Raw genomic sequence first — 20,596 nt, 5'->3', positions numbered from 1 at the left:
TGGTGAGAGGACAAGATCAAAGAAAGGAGTAGCACTACTCCTGAAACAGGAGTTGTTGGAGTATGTGATTGAGTGTAAGAAAGTAAAATCTAGATTGATATGGGTAAAACTGAAAGTGGATGGAGAGAGATGGGTGATTATTGGTGCCTATGCACCTGGTCAAGAGAAGAAAGATCATGAGAGGCAAGAGTTTTGGGAGCAGCTGAGTGAGTGTGTTAGGAGCTTTGATGCATGAGACCGGGTTAGAGTGATAGGTGACTTGAATGCAAAGGTGAGTAATGTGGCAGTTAAGGTTATAATTGGTGTACATGGGATGTTCAGTGTTGTAAATGGAAATGGTGGAGAGCTTGTAGATTTTGTGTGCTGAAAAAGGAATGGTGATTGGGAATACCTGGTTTAGAAAGAGAGATATACATAAGTATACATATGTAAGCAGGAGAGATGGCCAGAGAGCGTTATTGGATTACGTGTTAATTGATAGGCACGTGAAAGAGAGAATTTTGGATGTTAATGTGCTGAGAGGTGCAACAGGAGGGATGTCCTATCATTATCTTGTGGAGGCGATGGTGAAGATTTGTAGAGGTTTTCAGAAAAGAATAGAGAATGTTGGGGTGAAGAGAGTGGTGAGGGTAAGTGAGCTTGGGAAGGAGACATGTGTGAGGAAGTACCAGGAGAGACTGAGTGCAGAATGGAAAAAGGTGAGAGCAAAGGACGTAAGAGGAGTGGGGGAAGAATGGGACGTATTTAGTGAAGCAGTGATGGCTTGCGCAAAAGATGCCTTTGGCATGAGAAGCGTGGGAGGTGGGCAGATTAGAAAAAGTAGTGAGTGGTGGGATGAAGTAAGATTGTTAGTGAAAGAGAAGAGAGAGGCATTAGGATGATTTATGCAGGGAAATAGTGCAAATGATTGGGAGATGTAGAAAAAGAAAAAGGCAAGAAGTCAAGAGAAAGGTGCAAGAGGTGAAAAAGAGGGCAAATGAGAGTTAGGATGAGAGAGTATCATTAAATTTTAGGGGAAATAAAAAGATGCTTTGGAAGGAGGTAAATAAAGTGCGTAAGACAAGAGAACAAATGGGACATTGGTGAAGGGGTCAAATGGGGAGGTAATAACATATAGTAGTGAAGTGAGAGGGAGATGGAGTGAGTATTTTGAAGGTTTGTTGAATGTGTGTGATGATAGAGTGGCAAATATAGGGTGTTTTGGTCAAGGTGGTGTGTGAAGCGAGAGGGTCAGGGAGAATGATTTGGTAAACAGAGAAGAGGTTGTGAAAACTTTGCGGAAGATGAAAGCCGGCAAGGCAGTGGGTTTGGATGGTATTGCTGTGGAATTTATTAAAAAAAGGGGGTGACTGTGTTGTTGACTGGTTGGTGAGGATATTCAGTGTATGTATGGTTCATGGTGAAGTGCCTGAGGATTAGTGGAATGCATGTATAGTGCCATAGTACAAAGGCAAAGGGGATAAAGGTGAGTGTGCAAATTACAGAGGTATAAGTTTGTTGAGTATTCCTGGTAAATTATATGGGAAGGTATTGATCGAGAGGGTGAGGGTATATACAGAGCACCAGATTGGGGAGGAGCAGTGTGCTTTCAGAAGTGGTAGAGAATGTGTGGATCAAGTGTTTGCTTTGAAGAATGTATGTGAGAAATACTTAGAAAAGCAGATGGATTTGTGTGTAGCATTTATGGATCTGGAGAAGGCATATGATAGAGTTGATATGGAAGGTATTAAGAGGTAAGTTGCTAGAAGCGGTGAAAAGTTTTTATCGAGGATGTAAAGGATGTGTACGAGTAGGAAGAGAGAAAATTGAGGGGTTCCCAGTGAATGTTGGTGTGTTTATGGATGGTGTTGTTTGGGAGGTGAATGCAAGAGTTTTGGAGAGAGGGGCAAGTATGCAGTCTGTTGTGGATGAAAGGGCTTGGGAAGTGAGTCAGTTGTTGTTCACTGATGATATAGTGCTGGTGGCTGATTTGGGTAAGAAGCTGCAGAAGTTGGTGACTGAGTTTGGTAAAGTGTGTGAAAGAAGAAAGCTGAGAGTAAATGTGAATAAGAGCAAGGTTATTAGGTTCAGTAGTGTTGAGGGACAAGTCAGTTGGGAGGTAAGTCTGAATGGAGAATAACTGAAGGAAGTGAAGTGTTTTAGATATCTGGGAGTGGATTTGGCAGCAGATTGAACCATGGAAGCAGAAGTGAATCATAGGATGAGGGAGGGGGCAAAGGTTCTGGGAGCGTTGAAAAATGTGTGGAAGGTGAGAATGATGTCTCAGAGAGCAAAAATGGGTATGTTTGAAGGAGTAGTGGTTCCAACAATGTTATATGGCTTTGAGGCATGGTCGATAGACTGGGTTGTGCGGAGGAGGGTGGATGTGTTGGAAATGAGATGTTTGAGGACAATATGTGGTGTGAGGTGGTTAGATCAAGTAATTAATGAAAGGGTAGGAGAGATGTGTGGTAATAAAAAGAGTGGTTGAGAGAGCAGTAGAGGGTGTATTGAAATGGTTTGGTCACATAGAGAGAATGAGTGAGGAAAGATTGACAAAGATGTTATGTGTCAGAGGTGGAGGTAACGAGGAGAAGTGGGAAACCAAATTAGAGGTGGAAGGATGGAGTGAAGATTTAGAGCGATTGGGGCTTGAACATACAGGAGGGTGAAAGGTGTGCAAGGTATAGAGTGAATTGGAACGATGTGGTATACTGGGGTTGACGTGCTGTCAGTGGATTGAACCAAGGCATGTGAAGCATCTGGGGTAAACCATGGAAAATTTTGTGGGGCTTGGATGTGGAAAGGGAGCTGTGGTTTTGGTGCATTACACATGACAGCTAGAGACTGTGTGTGAACGAATGTGGCCTTTGTTGTCATTTCCTGGCGCTACCTCACGCACATGCGTGTGGAGGGGGTGTCATTTCATATGTGGTGGGGTGGCAGTAGGAATGGATGAAGGCAGCATGTATGAATATGTACATGTGTATATATGTATATGTCTGTGTATGTATATGTATGTATACATTGAAATGTATAGGTATGTATATATATATGTGCGCGTGTGGGCGTTTATGTATATACATGTGTATGTGGGTGGGTTGAGCCGTTCTTTCGTCTGTTTCCTTGCGCTACCTCGCTAACATGGGAGACAGCATCAAAGTATAATAATGATAATGATAATAATTTATGAATATAATACTTTTAAGATATGCCATATGTAATATATTGAAATTCATAAATTGATCTCATGTATGGTGCTGTTAAGTGCTCATGAGCTGGAAGCATGGGGATGCTCAACATCCCCTTTAAATATGGCACCTTAAAAATTTTTCATGGCCTTTACAGGTTGTTCATCATTATGCATGTAGAATCTGTATTATAATGCATAAATATAAGTATACTGTATAATGATAACATACAGGGAATGTGATGAATGCTTAAGAGTTGGCAACAAGGGTTGATAAAGATACCTCTGATTAAAATCTGGCACTTTGATTTTTCTCTGCACCCATTGCAGTTCATTTATCATTATGAGTGTAGGGAACAAGAAGTCTATTGCACTTGAGGAAGCTTAAGCCATCATGCAGGCATCAGACCATAAATTATTATTTTCATTTATCTTTATTTTTTTCTTTGCAATCAGATGTACTTTTTAAGAAATATTAATGTCAGCTATGGAAACTTTATGGTCTGGCATCAGACCATGAATTATTATTTTCATTTATCTTTACTTTTTCTTTGCAATCAGATGTACTTTTTAAGAAATATTAATGTCAGCAGTGGAAACTTTATGGTCTTCCCTATATAAAAGAGTATTAAAATAATCACCATTTCTATATTTTCTGGAGAATTCTCACCCATTGGGGATGTGGCTGAAAATTGATTTCATGGCTAAAGGATTAATGATACCTTACTATAGATTTTGAGGATTGGCCTTGCATGCTGCAGGGATTACCATCCTTGGGGCTGTCAGACTCTAGTCTGCTGCAAGATAACTCTCAATGTAACTAATTTTGCCATACTTCTTTTATGAGGAAATCTTTTTCTAACCCTCCTCCTCCATGTGGTATGCTCATAAGGCTTATGGTATGATCTGACCCTAGAGAGAAATGTTTGTTCTGAAAAATGTAAAACTTTCAGTCCAAGTTAGTTTTCCATAACAATTTTTCTAAATTGTTAACCACCCTATCTTCCCTTCTCTTTTGAAAAACCTTTCTCTCCTTCAGCAGTGACCATCACTGGGTTGATGTCAATGTTCCAAGAATTATGAGGGAGGTCAGTACCACTGGCTTGTGAGATAGTGATATTATTGCTAAGGGAGATTGCTAATTGGTTAAAGAGCAGACTTGAGCTGAACCAGCAGGCTGCTAGCACTGAATAGGTGAATAGAAAGGGGTGAAAGGCATTTGCTTCTTCAAAAGGCAAGGCATTAGAAGTTTCTAACCCAGAGAGGATCCTAGAGATTATATCAAGGTTCACATAGCACTGCCTTAGAGAGAAACAGTTTTTCATCCTTCAAACTTACATTTTTATATCTGATGATGTCAACACACTTACACTGTAATGAGAATGGTTGATGTAAACAACTTTTACAAAATGTAAATATAAATAATAGGTTATTGAAAAGCTTGATTGATGCAAAAATGAGTTATGAAGTGAGGCACATGATCCTACCAGATACGAGATGAGAAAAGTGTGAAATGGATTAAGTTAGAAATATAAAAAAGAAAGTAGATGAGTTATTTAGGACAAAGCTTGATAATTTAATAGTATGGAGAAAAATTCAGATGGCATTGTACGTGTTAGATATGAATATGGATGAGAATGAAACTAGTAACAAAACAGTGAATGGAAAGTGTGATTAGCTGACATAGCAATGAAATGGTTTTTGGGATTTGGTAAAACAATCAGATGAATTTATTTCTATTTCAGGCTTACAGTCCCCTGATAAAATGCCTCCAGCTCTGCCTCCTAGGAATCAGGGTATGTACACTATGCATTGTTTGCATGCCATTTATTTAGTACTGAGACATGTAGATGATTTTTTTTTCTGTAAAGGGTAATGAATCTAATGTCAGCTAATTGTGAGAAGAAATTTTATTTTTTATGTAAAGTATTGTGTATGATAAATGCATGATAAGTTAGGATTTTACAGTGGTAGCTTCAAAGCAAAGATATATTTTGTATACAGGTGATGTCCAGGTATTGTTTCTCCTTTTGCAACATTTTCTAAATATGTGAAGCATAATGATTTCTCAAAAGATATACCCATCAGAGAGGTTAGATAACTTTTAAATCTTAACCTGTATAAACTGGTATTAGCTCCTGTGTTTAAAAGAATAAACAAAATGGATAATGAAATGAGTAAAATGTACATTAATGAATAGTTAAATTGAATAAAAGTATTATTTATGAAATAAACGATTGAGTGTGTTAGTGGTTTTGATGCACGAGACCAGGTTATAGTGATGGGTGATTTGAATGCAAAGGTGAGTAATGTGGCAGTTTAGGGAATAATTGGTATACATGGGGTGTTCAGTGTTGTAAATGGAAATGGTGAAGAGCTTGTAGATTTATGTGCTGAAAAAGGACTGGTGATTGGGAATACCTGGTTTAAAAAGCAAGATATACATAAGTATACGTATGTAAGTAGGAGAGATGGCCAGAGAGCGTTATTGGATTATGTGTAAATTGACAGGCGCGTGAAAGAGAGACTTTTGGATGTTAATGTGCTGAGAGGTGCAACTGGAGGGATGTCTGATCATTATATTGTGGAGGCTAAGGTGAAGATTTGTATGGGTTTTCAGAAAAGAAGAGTGAATGTTGGGGTGAAGAGGGTGGTGAGAGTAAGTGAGCTTGGGAAGGAGACTTGTGTGAGGAAGTACCAGGAGAGACTGAGTACAGAATGGAAAAAGGTGAGAACAATGGAAGTAAGGGGAGTGGGGGAGGAATGGGATGTATTTAGGGAATCAGTGATGGATTGCACAAAAGATGCTTGTGGCATGAGAAGAGTGTGAGGTGGGTTGATTAGAAAGGGTAGTGAGTGGTGGGATGAAGAAGTAAGATTATCAGTGAAAGAGAAGAGAGAGGCATTTGGACGATTTTTGCTGGGAAATAATGCAATTGAGTGGTAGATGTATAAAAGAAAGAGACAGGAGGTCAAGAGAAAGGTGTGAGAGGTGAAAAAGAGGGCAAATGAGAGTTGGGGTGAGAGAGTATCATTAAATTTTAGGGAGAATAAAAAGATGTTTTGGAAGGAGGTAAATAAAGTGCGTAAGACAAGGGAGCAAATGGGAACTTCAGTGAAGGGCGCAAATGGGGAGGTGATAACAAGTAGTGGTGATGTGAGAAGGAGAGGGAGTGAGTATTTTGAAGGTTTGTTGAATGTGTTTGATGATAGAGTGGCAGATATAGGGTGTTTTGGTCGAGGTGGTGTGCAAAGTGAGAGGGTTAGGGAAAATGATTTGGTAAACAGAGAAGAGGTAGTAAAAGCTTTGCGGAAGATGAAAGCCGGCAAGGCAGCGGGTTTGGATGGTATTGCAGTGGAATTTATTAAAAAAGGGGGTGACTGTATTATTGACTGGTTGGTAAGGTTATTTAATGTATGTATGACTCATGGTGAGGTGCCTGAGGATTGGCGGAATGCGTGCATAGTGCCATTGTACAAAGGCAAAGGGAATAGAGTGAGTGCTCAAATTACAGAGCTTTAAGTTTGTTGAGTATTCCTGGTAAATTATATGGGAAGGGTATTGATTGAGAGAGTGAAGGCATGTACAGAGCATCAGATTGGGGAAGAGCAGTGTGGTTTCAGAAGTGGTAGAGGATGTGTGGATCAGGTGTTTGCTTTGAAGAATGTATGTGAGAAATACTTAGAAAAGCAAATGGATTTGTATGTAGCATTTATGGATCTGGAGAAGGCATATGATAGAGTTGATAGAGATGCTCTGTGGAAGGTATTAAGAATATATGGTGTGGGAGGCAAGTTGTTAGAAGCAGTGAAAAGTTTTTATCGAGGATGTAAGGCATGTGTACGTGTAGGAAGAGAGGAACGTGATTGGTTCTCAGTCAATGTAGGTTTGCGGCAGGGGTGTGTGATGTCTCCATGGTTGTTTAATTTGTTTATGGATGGGGTTGTTAGGGAGGTGAATGCAAGAGTTTTGGAAAGAGGGGCAAGTATGAAGTCTGTTGGGGATGAGAGAACTTGGGAAGTGAGTCAGTTGTTGTTCGCTGATGATACAGCGCTGGTGGCTGATTCATGTGAGAAACTGCAGAAGCTGGTGACTGAGTTTGGTAAAGTGTGTGAAAGAAGAAAGTTAAGAGTAAATGTGAATAAGAGCAAGGTTATTAGGTACAGTAGGGTTGAGGGTCAAGTCAATTGGGAGCTAAGTTTGAATGGAGAAAAACTGGAGGAAGTAAAGTGTTTTAGATATCTGGGAGTGGATCTGGCAGCGGATGGAACCATGGAAAGCAGAATGAATCTTTAGGATGAGGGGGGGGGAAAAGGGTTTCGGGGAGCGTTAAAAAAATGTGTGGAAGGGGAAATGATGTCTCAGAGACAAAAAGGGGTATTTTTAAAGGGAAATAGTGGTTCCAAAAATTTTTTATATGGCTTTGGGGAAATGGTCGTAGACGGGGTTGTGCGGAGGGGGGTTTGGATGTTTTGGAAATGAAAATGTTTGAGGACAATATGGGGTGTAGGGGGTTAAATCAAGTAATTAATGAAAGGGGTAGGAGAGATTTTGGTAAAAAAAGAGGGGTTTAAGAGAGCGAAAAAGGTGTTTTGAAATGGTTTGGTCACATAAGAGAATGAGTGAGGAAAGATTGACAAAGATTTAAAGTTTTCAGAGGTGGAGGTAACGAGGAGAAGGGGGAAACCCAAAAATTAAGGTGGAAGGATGGAGTAAAAATTTAAAAGCGTTTGGGGGTTTGAACATACAGGAGGGTGAAAGGTGTGCAAGGTATAGAGTAAATTTGGGAAACGATGTGGTAAAAGGGGGTTTAAGGGGTTCAGTGGATTGAACCAAGGCTTTGGAAGCATCGGGGGTTAAACCTTTGGAAAAAATTTTGTGGGGCTTGGATTTTGGAAAGGGAGCTGGGGTTTTGGGTGCATTACACAGGACAGCTAAGACGGTGTTTGAACGAATGTGGCCTTTGTTGTCATTTCCTGGCCTACCTCACGCCCCATGCGTGGGGGGGGGTGTCATTTAAATTTTGGGTGGGGTGGCAGTAGGAAGGATGAAGGCGCATTAGGGAATATGTACAGGGTGTATATTGAATTTGTCTGTGTATTAAGTATGTAAAACATTGAAATGATAGGTATGTATATATTGTGGGGCGTGTGGGGGGTTTATGTATATCATGTGTATGTGGGGGGGTTGAGCCTTTTTTTTCGTCTTTTTCCCCTTCGCTACCTCGCTAACAGGGGAGACAGAACCCAAAAGTATAATAATGATAATGATAATAATTTATGAATATAATACTTTTAAGATACCCAAAAATGTAAAAATTTTGAAATTCATAAATTGATCTCAGGGGTAGGGTGCTTTAATGCTCAGACGGGAAACAGGGGGATCTAAACCCCCCCCTTTTAAATAGGGCCCCTTTTTAAAAATTTTTTTCATGGCCTTTACAGGTTGTTCATCATTAGCAGGGAGAATCTGTTTTATAATGTTTTAAAAATATAAGTATACGGGATAATATAACAAACGGGGAATGTGATGAATGCTTAAGATTGGCAACGGGTTTGATAAAATACCTCTGTTTTAAAATCTGGCACTTTGATTTTTCTCTGCCCCCCATTCAGTTCTTTTATCATTAGGGTGTGGGGAACAAGAATCTTTTCCCACTTGGGGAAATTTTAACCCAAACATGCGGGCATCAAAAACCATAAATTATTATTTTCATTTATTTTTATTTTTTTCTTTGCAATCAGATGTATTTTTTTAAGAAATATTAATGTAAAGCTATGGAAATTTTAAATGGTCTGGCATAAACCATGAATTATTTTTTTCCCATTTATTTTTTTTTTTTTTCTTTGCAATCAGATGTACTTTTTAAGAAAAAATTAATGTCAGCAGGGGAAAACTTTATGGTCCCCCCCCTATATAAAAAGTTTTAAAAAAATTCACCATTTCTATTTTTCTGGAGAATTCTCACCCATTGGGGATGTGGCTGAAAATTGATTTCATGGGTAAAGGATTAATGATCCTTACTATAGATTTTGAGGATTGGCCTTTTCATGCGGGAGGAATTTCCATCCGGGGGTGTCAGACTCTGTCTGCTGCAAGATAACTCCCCAATGTAACAATTTTTCCCCTACTTCTTTTATGGGAAATTTTTTCTAACCCTCCTCCTCCCCTGTTGGGAAAGCCAAAAGGGGTTATGGTATGATCTGACCCTAGAGAGAAATGTTGTTCTGAAAAATGTAAAACTTTTTATCCAAGTTTTTTTCCCCTAACAATTTTTTTAAAAATTTTTAACCACCCAACTTCCCTTCTCTTTTGAAAAACCTTTCTCCCCCTTCAGCAGTGACCATCCCCTGGGGTTATGTCAATGTTCCAAAATTATGAGGGAAAGGCAGGACCACTGGCTTGTGAGAAAAAGGATATTTTTTCTAAGGGAAAATTGCTAATTGGGTTAAAAAGAAACTTGAGCTGAACCACAGGCTGCTAGCCTGAATAGGGGAATAGAAAGGGTTAAAGGCATTTTCTTTTCAAAAGGCAAGGGATTAGAAGTTTTTTAAACCCCGAGAGGATTTCCAAAAGATTATATCAAGGTTCAAAAATAGCACTGCCTTAGAGAGAAACAGTTTTTTTATCCTTCAAAAATTACATTTTTATATCTGATGATGTCAAAAACACTTACACCCGTAATAGAATGGGTTTATTAAACAAATTTTACAAAATGTAAATATAAATAATAGGTTATTGAAAAACTTGATTGATGCAAAAAAGAGTTAAAAAAAATGAGGCACATGATCCTACCAGATAAAAAATGAGGGAAAAAAGTGAAAGGATTAAGTTTGAAATATAAAAAAGAAAATAGATGAGTTATTTAGGACAAAAACTTGAAAATTTAATATATGGAGAAAAATTCAATGGCATTGACGTGTTAGATATGAATAGGGTGAAATGAAACTAGTAACAAAACAGTGAATGGAAAGTGTGATTAGCTGACATAGCAATGAAATGGTTTTTGGGATTTGGTAAAACAAACAGAAAGAATTTATTTCTAATTTTAGGCCCTTTCAGTCCCCTGATAAAATGCCTCCACTCTGCCTCCTAGGGAAAAGGGTATGTACACTATGCATTGTTTGCATCCTTTTTTTTAGTACTGAACATGTAATGATTTTTTTTTTTGTAAAGGGTAATGAAAACTAATGTCACTAATTGTGAGAAGAAATTTTATTTTTTATGTAAAGTATTGTTTATGATAAATGCATGATAATTAGGATTTTACAGTGGTGCTTCAAAGCAAAAAATATTTTTTATACCCGGTGAGCCAGGTATTGTTTCCCTTTTTTCAACATTTTCTAAAAAATGTAAGCATAAAAATTTTCCCCAAAAGATATTCCCATCAAGAGGTTAGATAACTTTTAAATCTTAAAACCCGTAAAACTGGTATTAGCTCCTGTGTTTAAAAGAATAAAAAAAATATAATGAAATGAGTAAAATGTACTTAATGAATAGTTTTTTAAAATTTAATAAAAGTATTTTTTATGAAATAAAAGATTGAGTGTGTTAGTGGGTTTTTATGCAAAGAGACCAGGTTATAGTGATGGGGGATTTTAAGCAAAGGTGAGTAATGTGGGAGTTTTGGGAATAAATTTGGGATACAGGGGGGGGGGGGGGTTTTTGGGGGGGGGTTGGGGGGGGGGGGGGGGGGGGGGGGGGGGGGGGGGGGGGGGGGGGGGGGGGGGGGGGGGGGGGGGGGGGGGGGGGGGGGGGGGGGGGGGGGGGGGGGGGGGGGGGGTGGGGGGGGGGTTTTGGGGGGGGGGGGGGGGGGGGGGGGGGGGGGGGGGGGGGTTTGGGGGGTTTTGCGGGGGGGGGGTTGGAGGGGGTCGGGGGGGGGGGGAAAAAAAGAGGGGGGGGGGGGGGGGGGGGGGGGGGAAAAAAAAAAGGGGGGGGGGGGGGGGGGGGGGGGGGGGTGGGGGGGGGGGGAAAGGGGGGTGAAAAAAGGGGTGTTGAGAAGGGGGGGGAGAGTTTTTAAAGGTTTTAAAGGGGTTTTGATAAAAGATGCAAGAGGATATATGTGTCGGAGGTGGAGGGAACGAAGAATGGGAGACCCAAAGGAGGTGGAAAAATGGATGAAAAAATTTTTGGATCGGGGGCCCAACATGCAGGGGGGGAAAGGAGGGGAAGGAATAGAGTGAATTGGGTCGATGGGTTACCGGGGGGTTGACGTCTGTCGTGGATTTAACAGGGGAGTGAAGCTCTGGGGTAAACCATCAAAGCTGTGTAGGTATGGTTTTGCGTGTGTGGATGTATTATATACTGTGTATGGGGGTGGGTTGGGCCATTTCTTTCGTCTGTTTCCCTGCGCTACCTCGCAAATGTGGGAGACAGCGACAAAGCAAAAAAAAAAAGAAAAAAAAAAGATTATCATTCAAGAGTAAGAGAAAAATATTGATCCATACCAAGTCAGAAAAAGCTAAAATAATTTTATTTTGTAAACAATAAATTCAAACATTAGTATGCATCATATAAATCACAGTATATATGAGAAGTGAAGGATGTTCCTGGAAAAGTGGCAGATTTCAGTTGAAGGATAAAATGTTATTTTGCTATGGATTTTAGTATTCAACTTCTGTGTCAGTGTACATTTGGTTCATATGACCACATTCTCATAAATATGTCTATTTTAAAGGCACCTCCCATTCTAGCAGCCATTTGTAAATGTAAACATTGGCACCTCAACAAAGCTATCTGGAATGACTTACAAAGATTCTTTTCTGACTTTCCTTGGGCAATTTACCTCTTATTTAGTGATGCTTATGGCTTTGGCAAATGTATAGCAGGGGTTATTGTTGCGGGATTGGAAGCATTTATCTCCTCTTTTTCCAACTTCATATTGTCAGTGTGCTCTCAAATGTCTTGAGTTTTTAAATGTCTGAGTTTGTACTTACATCCCCTTATGTGTTACATTACCCTATATGGTTCTGTGAACTGTAATGCTACCTTATAATTTTCTCTCATAGCACTAAAATTCTTCACCATTACTGAATTACCATCTCTCATCTCTTTAGGTCTAACTAGCCTGTTCTTATGTTCATCATTGTTCACTTGAGGTTGAGATTACCCAAGAGTTCATATGGTTGGTGGGTCTTCCATAGCTTCTGATAAGTGGATATCTTCAGATGCTGTTATTGGCACTTAGGTGTCTGCTAGTTGTGGAGTCAAACCCCAATAAACAACTTAAGATTTCCGGCTTGGATGTTCGAGAGACTTGGTCTTGGTTCATATCTGATATGCTATAACCATCATACTTTGGTAGATAACTAAAACTCTTTCAGGAAAATACATGAAAATATTAGCATCTCCCACTTCCACTTCCATTTAATGCTAGGTCAGTACTTGTGTTGCTTCATGTAGTAAGGCAATACTGCCCTTAAACAAAAATAGCATCAATAGCAGAGTACATAGGGTTCACCTCACCTCTTTTACAGAGAAAATCTAAATTAAATGAATTTCTGCATAGGTCATTGAAAAAAAAAATCTGGTCATTTACAAAAGCAATATTACAGGAATAATCTTTGCCAGTACAAATCAGTAAACACACAGGTCAGTTTCCTTTCAAAACTAAATGAAACTTTATTTACACTAAAAGATTTCCAAAGGTTCAAAATTGTTCACATCCAGGTGTTCACTATCAACACAATGCCTGGTAACTTTCTTAATATGCCACAACACACTTAGGTCAATGTGGCCCGACCTTACAATGCCAGTTACTTTTTCACCCTCTGAGTTCTACTCCAACACTAACAGCATATATTGATTTTCCATAGTATAATTTACTTCTGTAACCCAGCCTTAGTACTTTCATCAAACCAACCCTTCCTCGTGACTTTGTGGTCCTTCAGCTTAGCGCCAATGTCTGCCAAATTTAGATTCTGCTCGGACTATTTTATGCCACTCCACAGAACTGGGTAGATCTCACCTGAGACATCTCTTCTCCCAAAGTGAACCCTTGGCCTCAATGCGGCCGACAGTGACACAACAAAACAGGTCAGAACCTGCTATACAATTGTGGGTGTTATACCATCCTCTCAGCCAGCATCCCTTAAATTATTTCGAGGCAAAATTACCACCACACATATTGGACATGATTTTACAGATGCCATGTGCATGCCTCAGGCTACCAACCCATTGGACAGGCCCCCCTCCACCACGCTGAAGGCCTACCAACCTCAACTAACTCACTTCCCTCATTGAATTCACTTATGTTCTCCTTCATTTATGTGGACACTGGGTGCCTGAGAATTTAAATGCTACTTGATTATCAGTATCCATACACTGTCTGTGGTTTAGACATCAATTGGTCATATGGATATTTCTTGCCATATCCATACAACACAAAATGGGTATCACCTGTGGTGGAATGATACAAAACATTAATGATACTTTGTACATCAGAGATACATTCATCCCAGTGAGTATGCTGAAAATTAGTGGTTTCTTCAAGTGTCCCTAACACCATGCAATACATCCTTTTTGCTAACCCATTTGATGCTGGATGATAGTGACAATGTTAGTCATCCTAATGTTATACTTCATGTATAACTCTTTCCATGAGTCTATTGTAAACCTCTCCTCCATTATCTGTAATTTGAACTGTTGGTGTGCTGTAGTGACCCAAGATGCTTTCCTTATATGCCTGACAACAGTTTTAGAAGTTTTGTCTGTTTGTGAAACTAGTTCACAATATCGAGTAAATGCATGTATCATGACAAGTCTGAGACAGTCCTGACAGTGCTTGTTTAATATGATCCTCATGACAGACACTGGTAGTTATTGTCGGGTATGGTCCTCATGGCATGATGGCTACTATTGGTTATGGTTCTCATGACATTTGTGGTTACTGTTGGTTATCCTCATGACACTGGTGGTTTCTGTTAGTTATGATCCTCATGACAGTGGTGGTTAAAGTTGGTTATGATCCTCATGACAGTGGTGGTTACTGTTAGCTGTGATCATGACAGTGGTGGTTACTGTTGGTTATAATCCTCATGACGGTGGTGGTTACTGTTGGTTATGATCCTCACGACAGTGATGGTTACTGTTGATTGTGATTCTCATGACACTGGTGTTTGCTATTGGTTATAATCCTCGTGACACTGGTGGTTACTGTAGGTTATGATCCTCATGACACTAGTGGTTACTGTTGCTTATGATCCTCATGACAGTGGTGGTTATTGTTGGTTATGATCCTCTTGACAATGGTGGTTACTCTTGGTTATGATCCTCATGGCACTGGTGGTTACTGTTGGTTATGATCATCATGACGCTGGTTGTTACTGTTGGGTATGATCCTCATGACAGTGATGTTTACTGTTGGTATGATCCTCATGACAGTGGTGGTTACTGTTGGTTATGATACTTATGACAGTGGTGGTTATTGTTGGTTATGATCCTCATGAAACTGGTGGTTACAGTTGGTTATGATCCTCATGACACTGGTGGTTACTGTTGGTCATGATCCTCTTGACTTTGGTGGTTACTGTTGGTTATGATCCTCTTGACTTTGGTGGTTACTGTTGGTTAAGATCCTCACAGCACTGGTGGTTACTGTTGGTTATGATCCTCATCACTTTGGTGGTTACTGGTGTGTATGATCCTCATGACACTAGTGGTTACTGTTGGTTATGATCCTCATGACAGTAGTGGTTACTGTTGGTTATGATCTTCATGACACTGGTGGTTAATGTTGGTTGTGATCCTCATGACACTGGTGGTTAATGTTGGTTGTGATCCTCATGACAGTGATGGTTACTGTTGGTTATGATCCTCATGACACTAGTGGTTACTGTTGGGTATGATCCTCATGACAGTGATGGTTACTGTTGGTTATGATGTTTATGGCACTTGTGGGTACTGTTCGTTATGATCCTTATGGCACTGGTGGTTACTGTTGGTTATGATCCTCATGACAGTGATGGTTGCAGGTGGTTATGATCATCAAGACTTTGGTGGTTACTGTTGTTTATGATCCTCCTGACAGTGATGGTTATCGTTGGTTAAGATCCTCATGGCACTGGTGGTTACCGTTGGTTATGATCCTCATGGCACTGGTGGTTACCGTTGGTTATGATCCTCATGACACTGGTGGTTACCGTTGGTTATGATCCTCATGACACTGGTGGTTACCGTTGGTTATGATCCTCATGACACTGGTGGTTACCGTTGGTTATGATCCTCATGGCACTGGTGGTTACCGTTGGTTATGATCCTCATGACACTGGTGGTTACCGTTGGTTATGATCCTCATGACACTGGTGGATACCGTTGGTTATGATCCTCATGACACTGGTGGATACCGTTGGTTATGATCCTCATGCACTGGTGGTTACCGTTGGTTATGATCCTCATGACACTGGTGGTTACCGTTGGTTATGATCCTCATGACACTGGTGGATACCGTTGGTTATGATCCTCATGACACTGGTGGTTACCGTTGGTTATGATCCTCATGACACTGGTGGATACCGTTGGTTATGATCCTCATGACACTGGTGGTTACCGTTGGTTATGATCCTCATGACACTGGTGGTTACCGTTGGTTATGATCCTCATGACACTGGTGGATACCGTTGGTTATGATCCTCATGGCACTGGTGGTTACCGTTGGTTATGATCCTCATGACACTGGTGGTTACCGTTGGTTATGATCCTCATGGCACTGGTGGTTACCGTTGGTTATGATCCTCATGGCACTGGTGGTTACCGTTGGTTATGATCCTCATGGCACTGGTGGTTACCGTTGGTTATGATCCTCATGGCACTGGTGGTTACCGTTGGTTATGATCCTCATGACACTGGTGGTTACCGTTGGTTATGATCCTCATGGCACTGGTGGTTACCGTTGGTTATGATCCTCATGGCACTGGTGGTTACCGTTGGTTATGATCCTCATGACACTGGTGGTTACCGTTGGTTATGATCCTCATGACACTGGTGGTTACCGTTGGTTATGATCCTCATGACACTGGTGGTTACCGTTGGTTATGATCCTCATGGCACTGGTGGATACCGTTGGTTATGATCCTCATGACACTGGTGGATACCGTTGGTTATGATCCTCATGGCACTGGTGGTTACTGTTGGTTATGATCCTCATGGCGCTGGTAGTTACTGTTGGTTATGATCCTCATGGCGCTGGTAGTTACTGTTGGTTATGATCCTCATGACACTGGTGGATACCGTTGGTTATGATCCTCATGGCAATGGTGGTTACCGTTGGTTATGATCCTCATAACACTGGTGGTTACCGTTGGTTATGATCCTCATGGCACTGGTGGTTATCTCTGACTATGATCCTCGTGATTATGTTGTGAGTGATGGCTGGACAGTGATCTACCAGGTCACGTGATATGCGGGTGATGGGTGGGGACTGCTCCATCATGTGTCCTTGTGAGTGTGTGTGGGTGGACGGTAGTGACCTAACGTGCTGTGTCGCATTTCCACCCTCCGCCGAGCGATTTGTACGCTCATTTGACCTCGTCTTTAGGACACGTACTACTATCTTGAAGAATTTTAGGTTTATGGAAGTTGCCTGCGTTTCCTCCTCGTTCAGTTTATTCCTTTCATCCTGCACTCTTATTTCTTGAATGTACATACCTCTGTATACTTTTTTTTTATATGTTTCTTGCTCACTTTATTGTTTAGTGCTCTGGCAATTTTCTCCCCCGACAGTGTTTAAACAACTGTTCGCAGGTGTACTAAATCAACCTTGTTGCGGAAACTTAAAGGTAATGATCAAGTCACCCTTCACACTTCTTTCTTCATTTGTCGGCACATTTAAGGACTTCATCCTCTCCTTCCCACTCTGCTTTCTTTATTTTATTATCATCTCAGTTGCCTTTTACTGTACCTTTTTTTATTAGTTGTTTGTGCTTCTTTCACTGTGGCCACCAAACTTCAGAAGCATTTAATGGTTACAGCTTTAGGTAAGATATGGACAGGTTGCAGATATTTCCTTAGCGATAGACATTCTTGTTAGTTTTTTATTTTCATTTTTGCCAGCAGACCGTTTGTCTTAGGTATTCCCTTAATTTGGGACTCTAGTGGCAAGTTAGGGACGAGTGTCAGATCCCAGGTCCTCACACAGATTCATGCAACATATTTTCAAGTGAATGATTCATATTGTGGCCTCGTCCACTGTATCCCATCTACCTCACTTTACATTTTCTTGGGTTGAGTCTAAGTCCCTTTTGTAAGTTGGTGCAATCCACATCACCCTCATGACCTCAGTGTCATCCACAACACCTCGGTGTCATCCACAACATACTCAGGCAGGAATCCACACCTTCCGGGAAATCATTACGTGGATGAAGGGGAGTAATGGTCCCAGAGCAGACCCTTACAGCACTCCGCTGGTCACATCTTTGTCCCCCCCCCCTCCCCCTCACTTTTTATATCCATGTGGTGATCCAGCTTCTTAATTATCTTTTCATATGGTACAGCGTCAAATGTCCTCTGGCAGTCCGGATACAAACAATCCACCCAAATTTCCCTTTTGTCTACGACGGATTTCACTCTCATACAAATCTGAGATGTTCAGTACACGGGACCTTCTCTCCCCAGACACTGTGTCTTCTCTCTGGAGGAAGTCAACCATTTGCTACATTATATCTGCCACACCATACTCGTCAGGTACACTGGTGTATAGTTCACCTTAGCTGATCGGTCTCCCTTTTTTATATAAGTATGACGTTTGCCCCTTACCACTCCTTTGGCACTTTGTCCATCTCCAGCGACGTCTTGAATAGCATTTAAGATGGTACATTATATATATATATATATATATATATATATATATATATATATATATATATATATATATATATATATATATATATATATATATATATATATATATATATATATATGATCTGTAGATTATCCCTGGGGATAGGGGAGAAAGAATACTTCCCACGTATTCCCTGCGTGTCGTAGAAGGCGACTAAAAGGGAAGGGAGCGGGGGGCTGGAAATCCTCCCCTCTCGTTTTTTTTTAATTTTCCAAAAGAAGGAACAGAGAAGGGGGCCAGGTGAGGATATTCCCTCAAAGGCCCAGTCCTCTGTTCTTAACGCTACCTCGCTATCGCGGGAAATGGCGAATAGTATGAAAAAAAAAAAAAATGATCTGTAGATATGGGGGAATTTCATCGGGACTTTGCATGGGGTCAAGTTGCTCACTTATCCTTATATCGTCCTCTACAAATCTTTCCTCTGAATCACACAGCTTGATTAGCTGCTCTTCAACTGACAGTTTACCCATGATGAATTTTATGAAAGATGTTTCGAATTTTCAGTTGACTTGTCCATTTTTTTTTTTTTCATCATTTCTTTGTTCCTCCATTCTTGTCTTGGCTGGCTGGCTGGCGTGTAACCTCTGTCTTCATTACAGCACGTCTCAAAGCTTCTTTGCTCTTTGACATTTTTCATGAACCTGCCCTCCCTCTTTCTTAAATTTCTCTCCGTATTCAAGGCTGGAGGTGCTTGTGTTCCTTACTATTTCTGTGAAGGTACCACTAAACTTTCAGCGTTGGTTCCTGACAACCGAACTCTGTTTCACAATTTATGTTACCGTGAAAGTGGTTGAGTTCTCTTTTGTGTCCACAGTCGCGTTCACTCTTCTTACATTGTATCTTATTTACCACATAATTAGATTTCTCCATTTCCTCCATTTTTCACACAGTATCTCATGGGATTTCTTCACACAAGCCTCTTTTCCATCCTTTTCTCACCCATATCATATCCTTTTTTTTTTTCTGAAAACTTCTGCCAGTATTCACCCTTCACTCCACCAGGTAATGATCAGACATCCCACTAGCTGCCCCTCTTAGTACAATCCTATCCAAGAGTCTCTCTTTTGCTCGCCTCTCAATTAGTATGTAATACGGTAATAGCCGCTGACCATCTTTCCAACTCACTCACGTGTGCTTGAATAAAAGGCCCTCTTTTTAAGTCCTGTATTCCCAGGCAGCAGTCCTTTTCGTGCAGTAGTAACATCCACTCTCTTGAAAACTGAATGTACTGTTTAGATGTTGAAACTTCTTTACTTCTGAACAGTTGTTCCGTTTATACAAAGGACTGATTCGTCCATGCATGGAGTACTGCTGTCACATCAGGGATGGTTCCACCTCTGCATCCTTACTTGACAGAATTGAGTCGAAAGCGGTCCAACTTATAAACTGTCCCAGGCTAACTTCTAAACTTGGCGCTCTTGCCCTACGACGCATTGTTGGTTCACTTTCCCTCTTCTGTAGGTATTACTATGGTTTTTGCTACCGAGAGCTGGCTGCTTATGTGCCTCACCAGTAACTAGACCACGCAATAGTCGGCAAGCTGCTGCGTCACATGATTACTGTGCGGCCGGTGGCAACTCGAGGGTGGGCCGCTTTGATAACTTTCTTGCCCTACACTTCGAAGCTTTGGATGAATATGACCTAACACATTTTAGAAGACAGGTTTGCACATCCTCCAGTATTCTTAGATACTTTCCCTTTGTCTTTTTTTTCCATTCATAATCCTCTCTGTATTTCAATTGAGGCCAGGCTTTGATGTGGACTTTCATCCGTGACTGGAGCCTTCACAATTAAAAGAAGAAAGAAAAGATAGATCCACTTTGCTAAATACCCCAAAAGCCGCCTGATAATACCCACAACTTCCACATTACTTACTTTCGCATTTAAATCACCCACCACGAATACCCGTTGTCTCGCATCAAAACTGCTGACACACTCACAACAGCTCCCAAAACACGTAATCCAATAACCCTCTCTGGCCATCTCTCCTACTTGCATACGTATACTTATGTATATCTCTCTTTTTAGACCAGGTATTCCCAATCACCAGTCTTTTTTCAGCACACAAATCTACAAGCTCTTCACCGTTTCCATTTACAACACTGAACACCCCATGTATACTAGTTATACCCTCAGCTACCACATTACTCACCTTTGCCTTCAAATCACCCATCACTGTAACCCGGTCTCGTGCATCAAAGCTGCTCCCAAAACACTTTCCTCTCGTGATCTTTTATTATGACCAGTGCATAGGCACCAATAATCATCCATCTCTCTCCATCCACTTTCAGTTTTACCCATGTCGATCTCGAGTTTACTTTTTTACACTCTCTCACATACTCCCACAACTTCTGCTTCAGTATTGCTACTCCTTCCTTTGGTCTTGTCATCTCACCAACCCCTGACTCTAGTCCCAAGACATTCCCAAACCACTCTTCCCCTTTACCCTTGAGCTTCGTTTCACTTAGAGCCAAAACATCCAGGTTCCTTTCCTTAAACATACTACGTGTCTCTCCTTTTTTCTCATCTTGGTTACATCCGCACACATTTAGACACCTCAATCTGAGCCTTCGAGGAGGATGAGCACTCC

The 20,596-nt window shown here is 40.8% G+C and overlaps 1 protein-coding gene across 10 annotated transcripts in view; it reads left to right on the top strand.

Annotated features, from left to right (window-relative positions):
- LOC139761740 (uncharacterized) overlaps positions 1–20,596 on the top strand; it is a 313,003-nt gene that overhangs the window by 209,439 nt on the left and 82,968 nt on the right. For all 10 annotated transcript variants that reach the window (XM_071686163.1, XM_071686174.1, XM_071686205.1 and 7 more), the window contains one exon: positions 4,915–4,965. In XM_071686163.1, coding sequence (XP_071542264.1) covers positions 4,915–4,965 — 51 coding nt within the window. The remainder of the gene's footprint in view (positions 1–4,914; positions 4,966–20,596) is intronic.

This window comes from Panulirus ornatus, chromosome 3, assembly GCF_036320965.1.
Source record: "Panulirus ornatus isolate Po-2019 chromosome 3, ASM3632096v1, whole genome shotgun sequence".
Taxonomy (NCBI): domain Eukaryota; kingdom Metazoa; phylum Arthropoda; class Malacostraca; order Decapoda; family Palinuridae; genus Panulirus; species Panulirus ornatus.
Note: the sequence above shows the minus strand (reverse complement) of the source record. Positions and strands in the feature narration are given on the sequence as shown.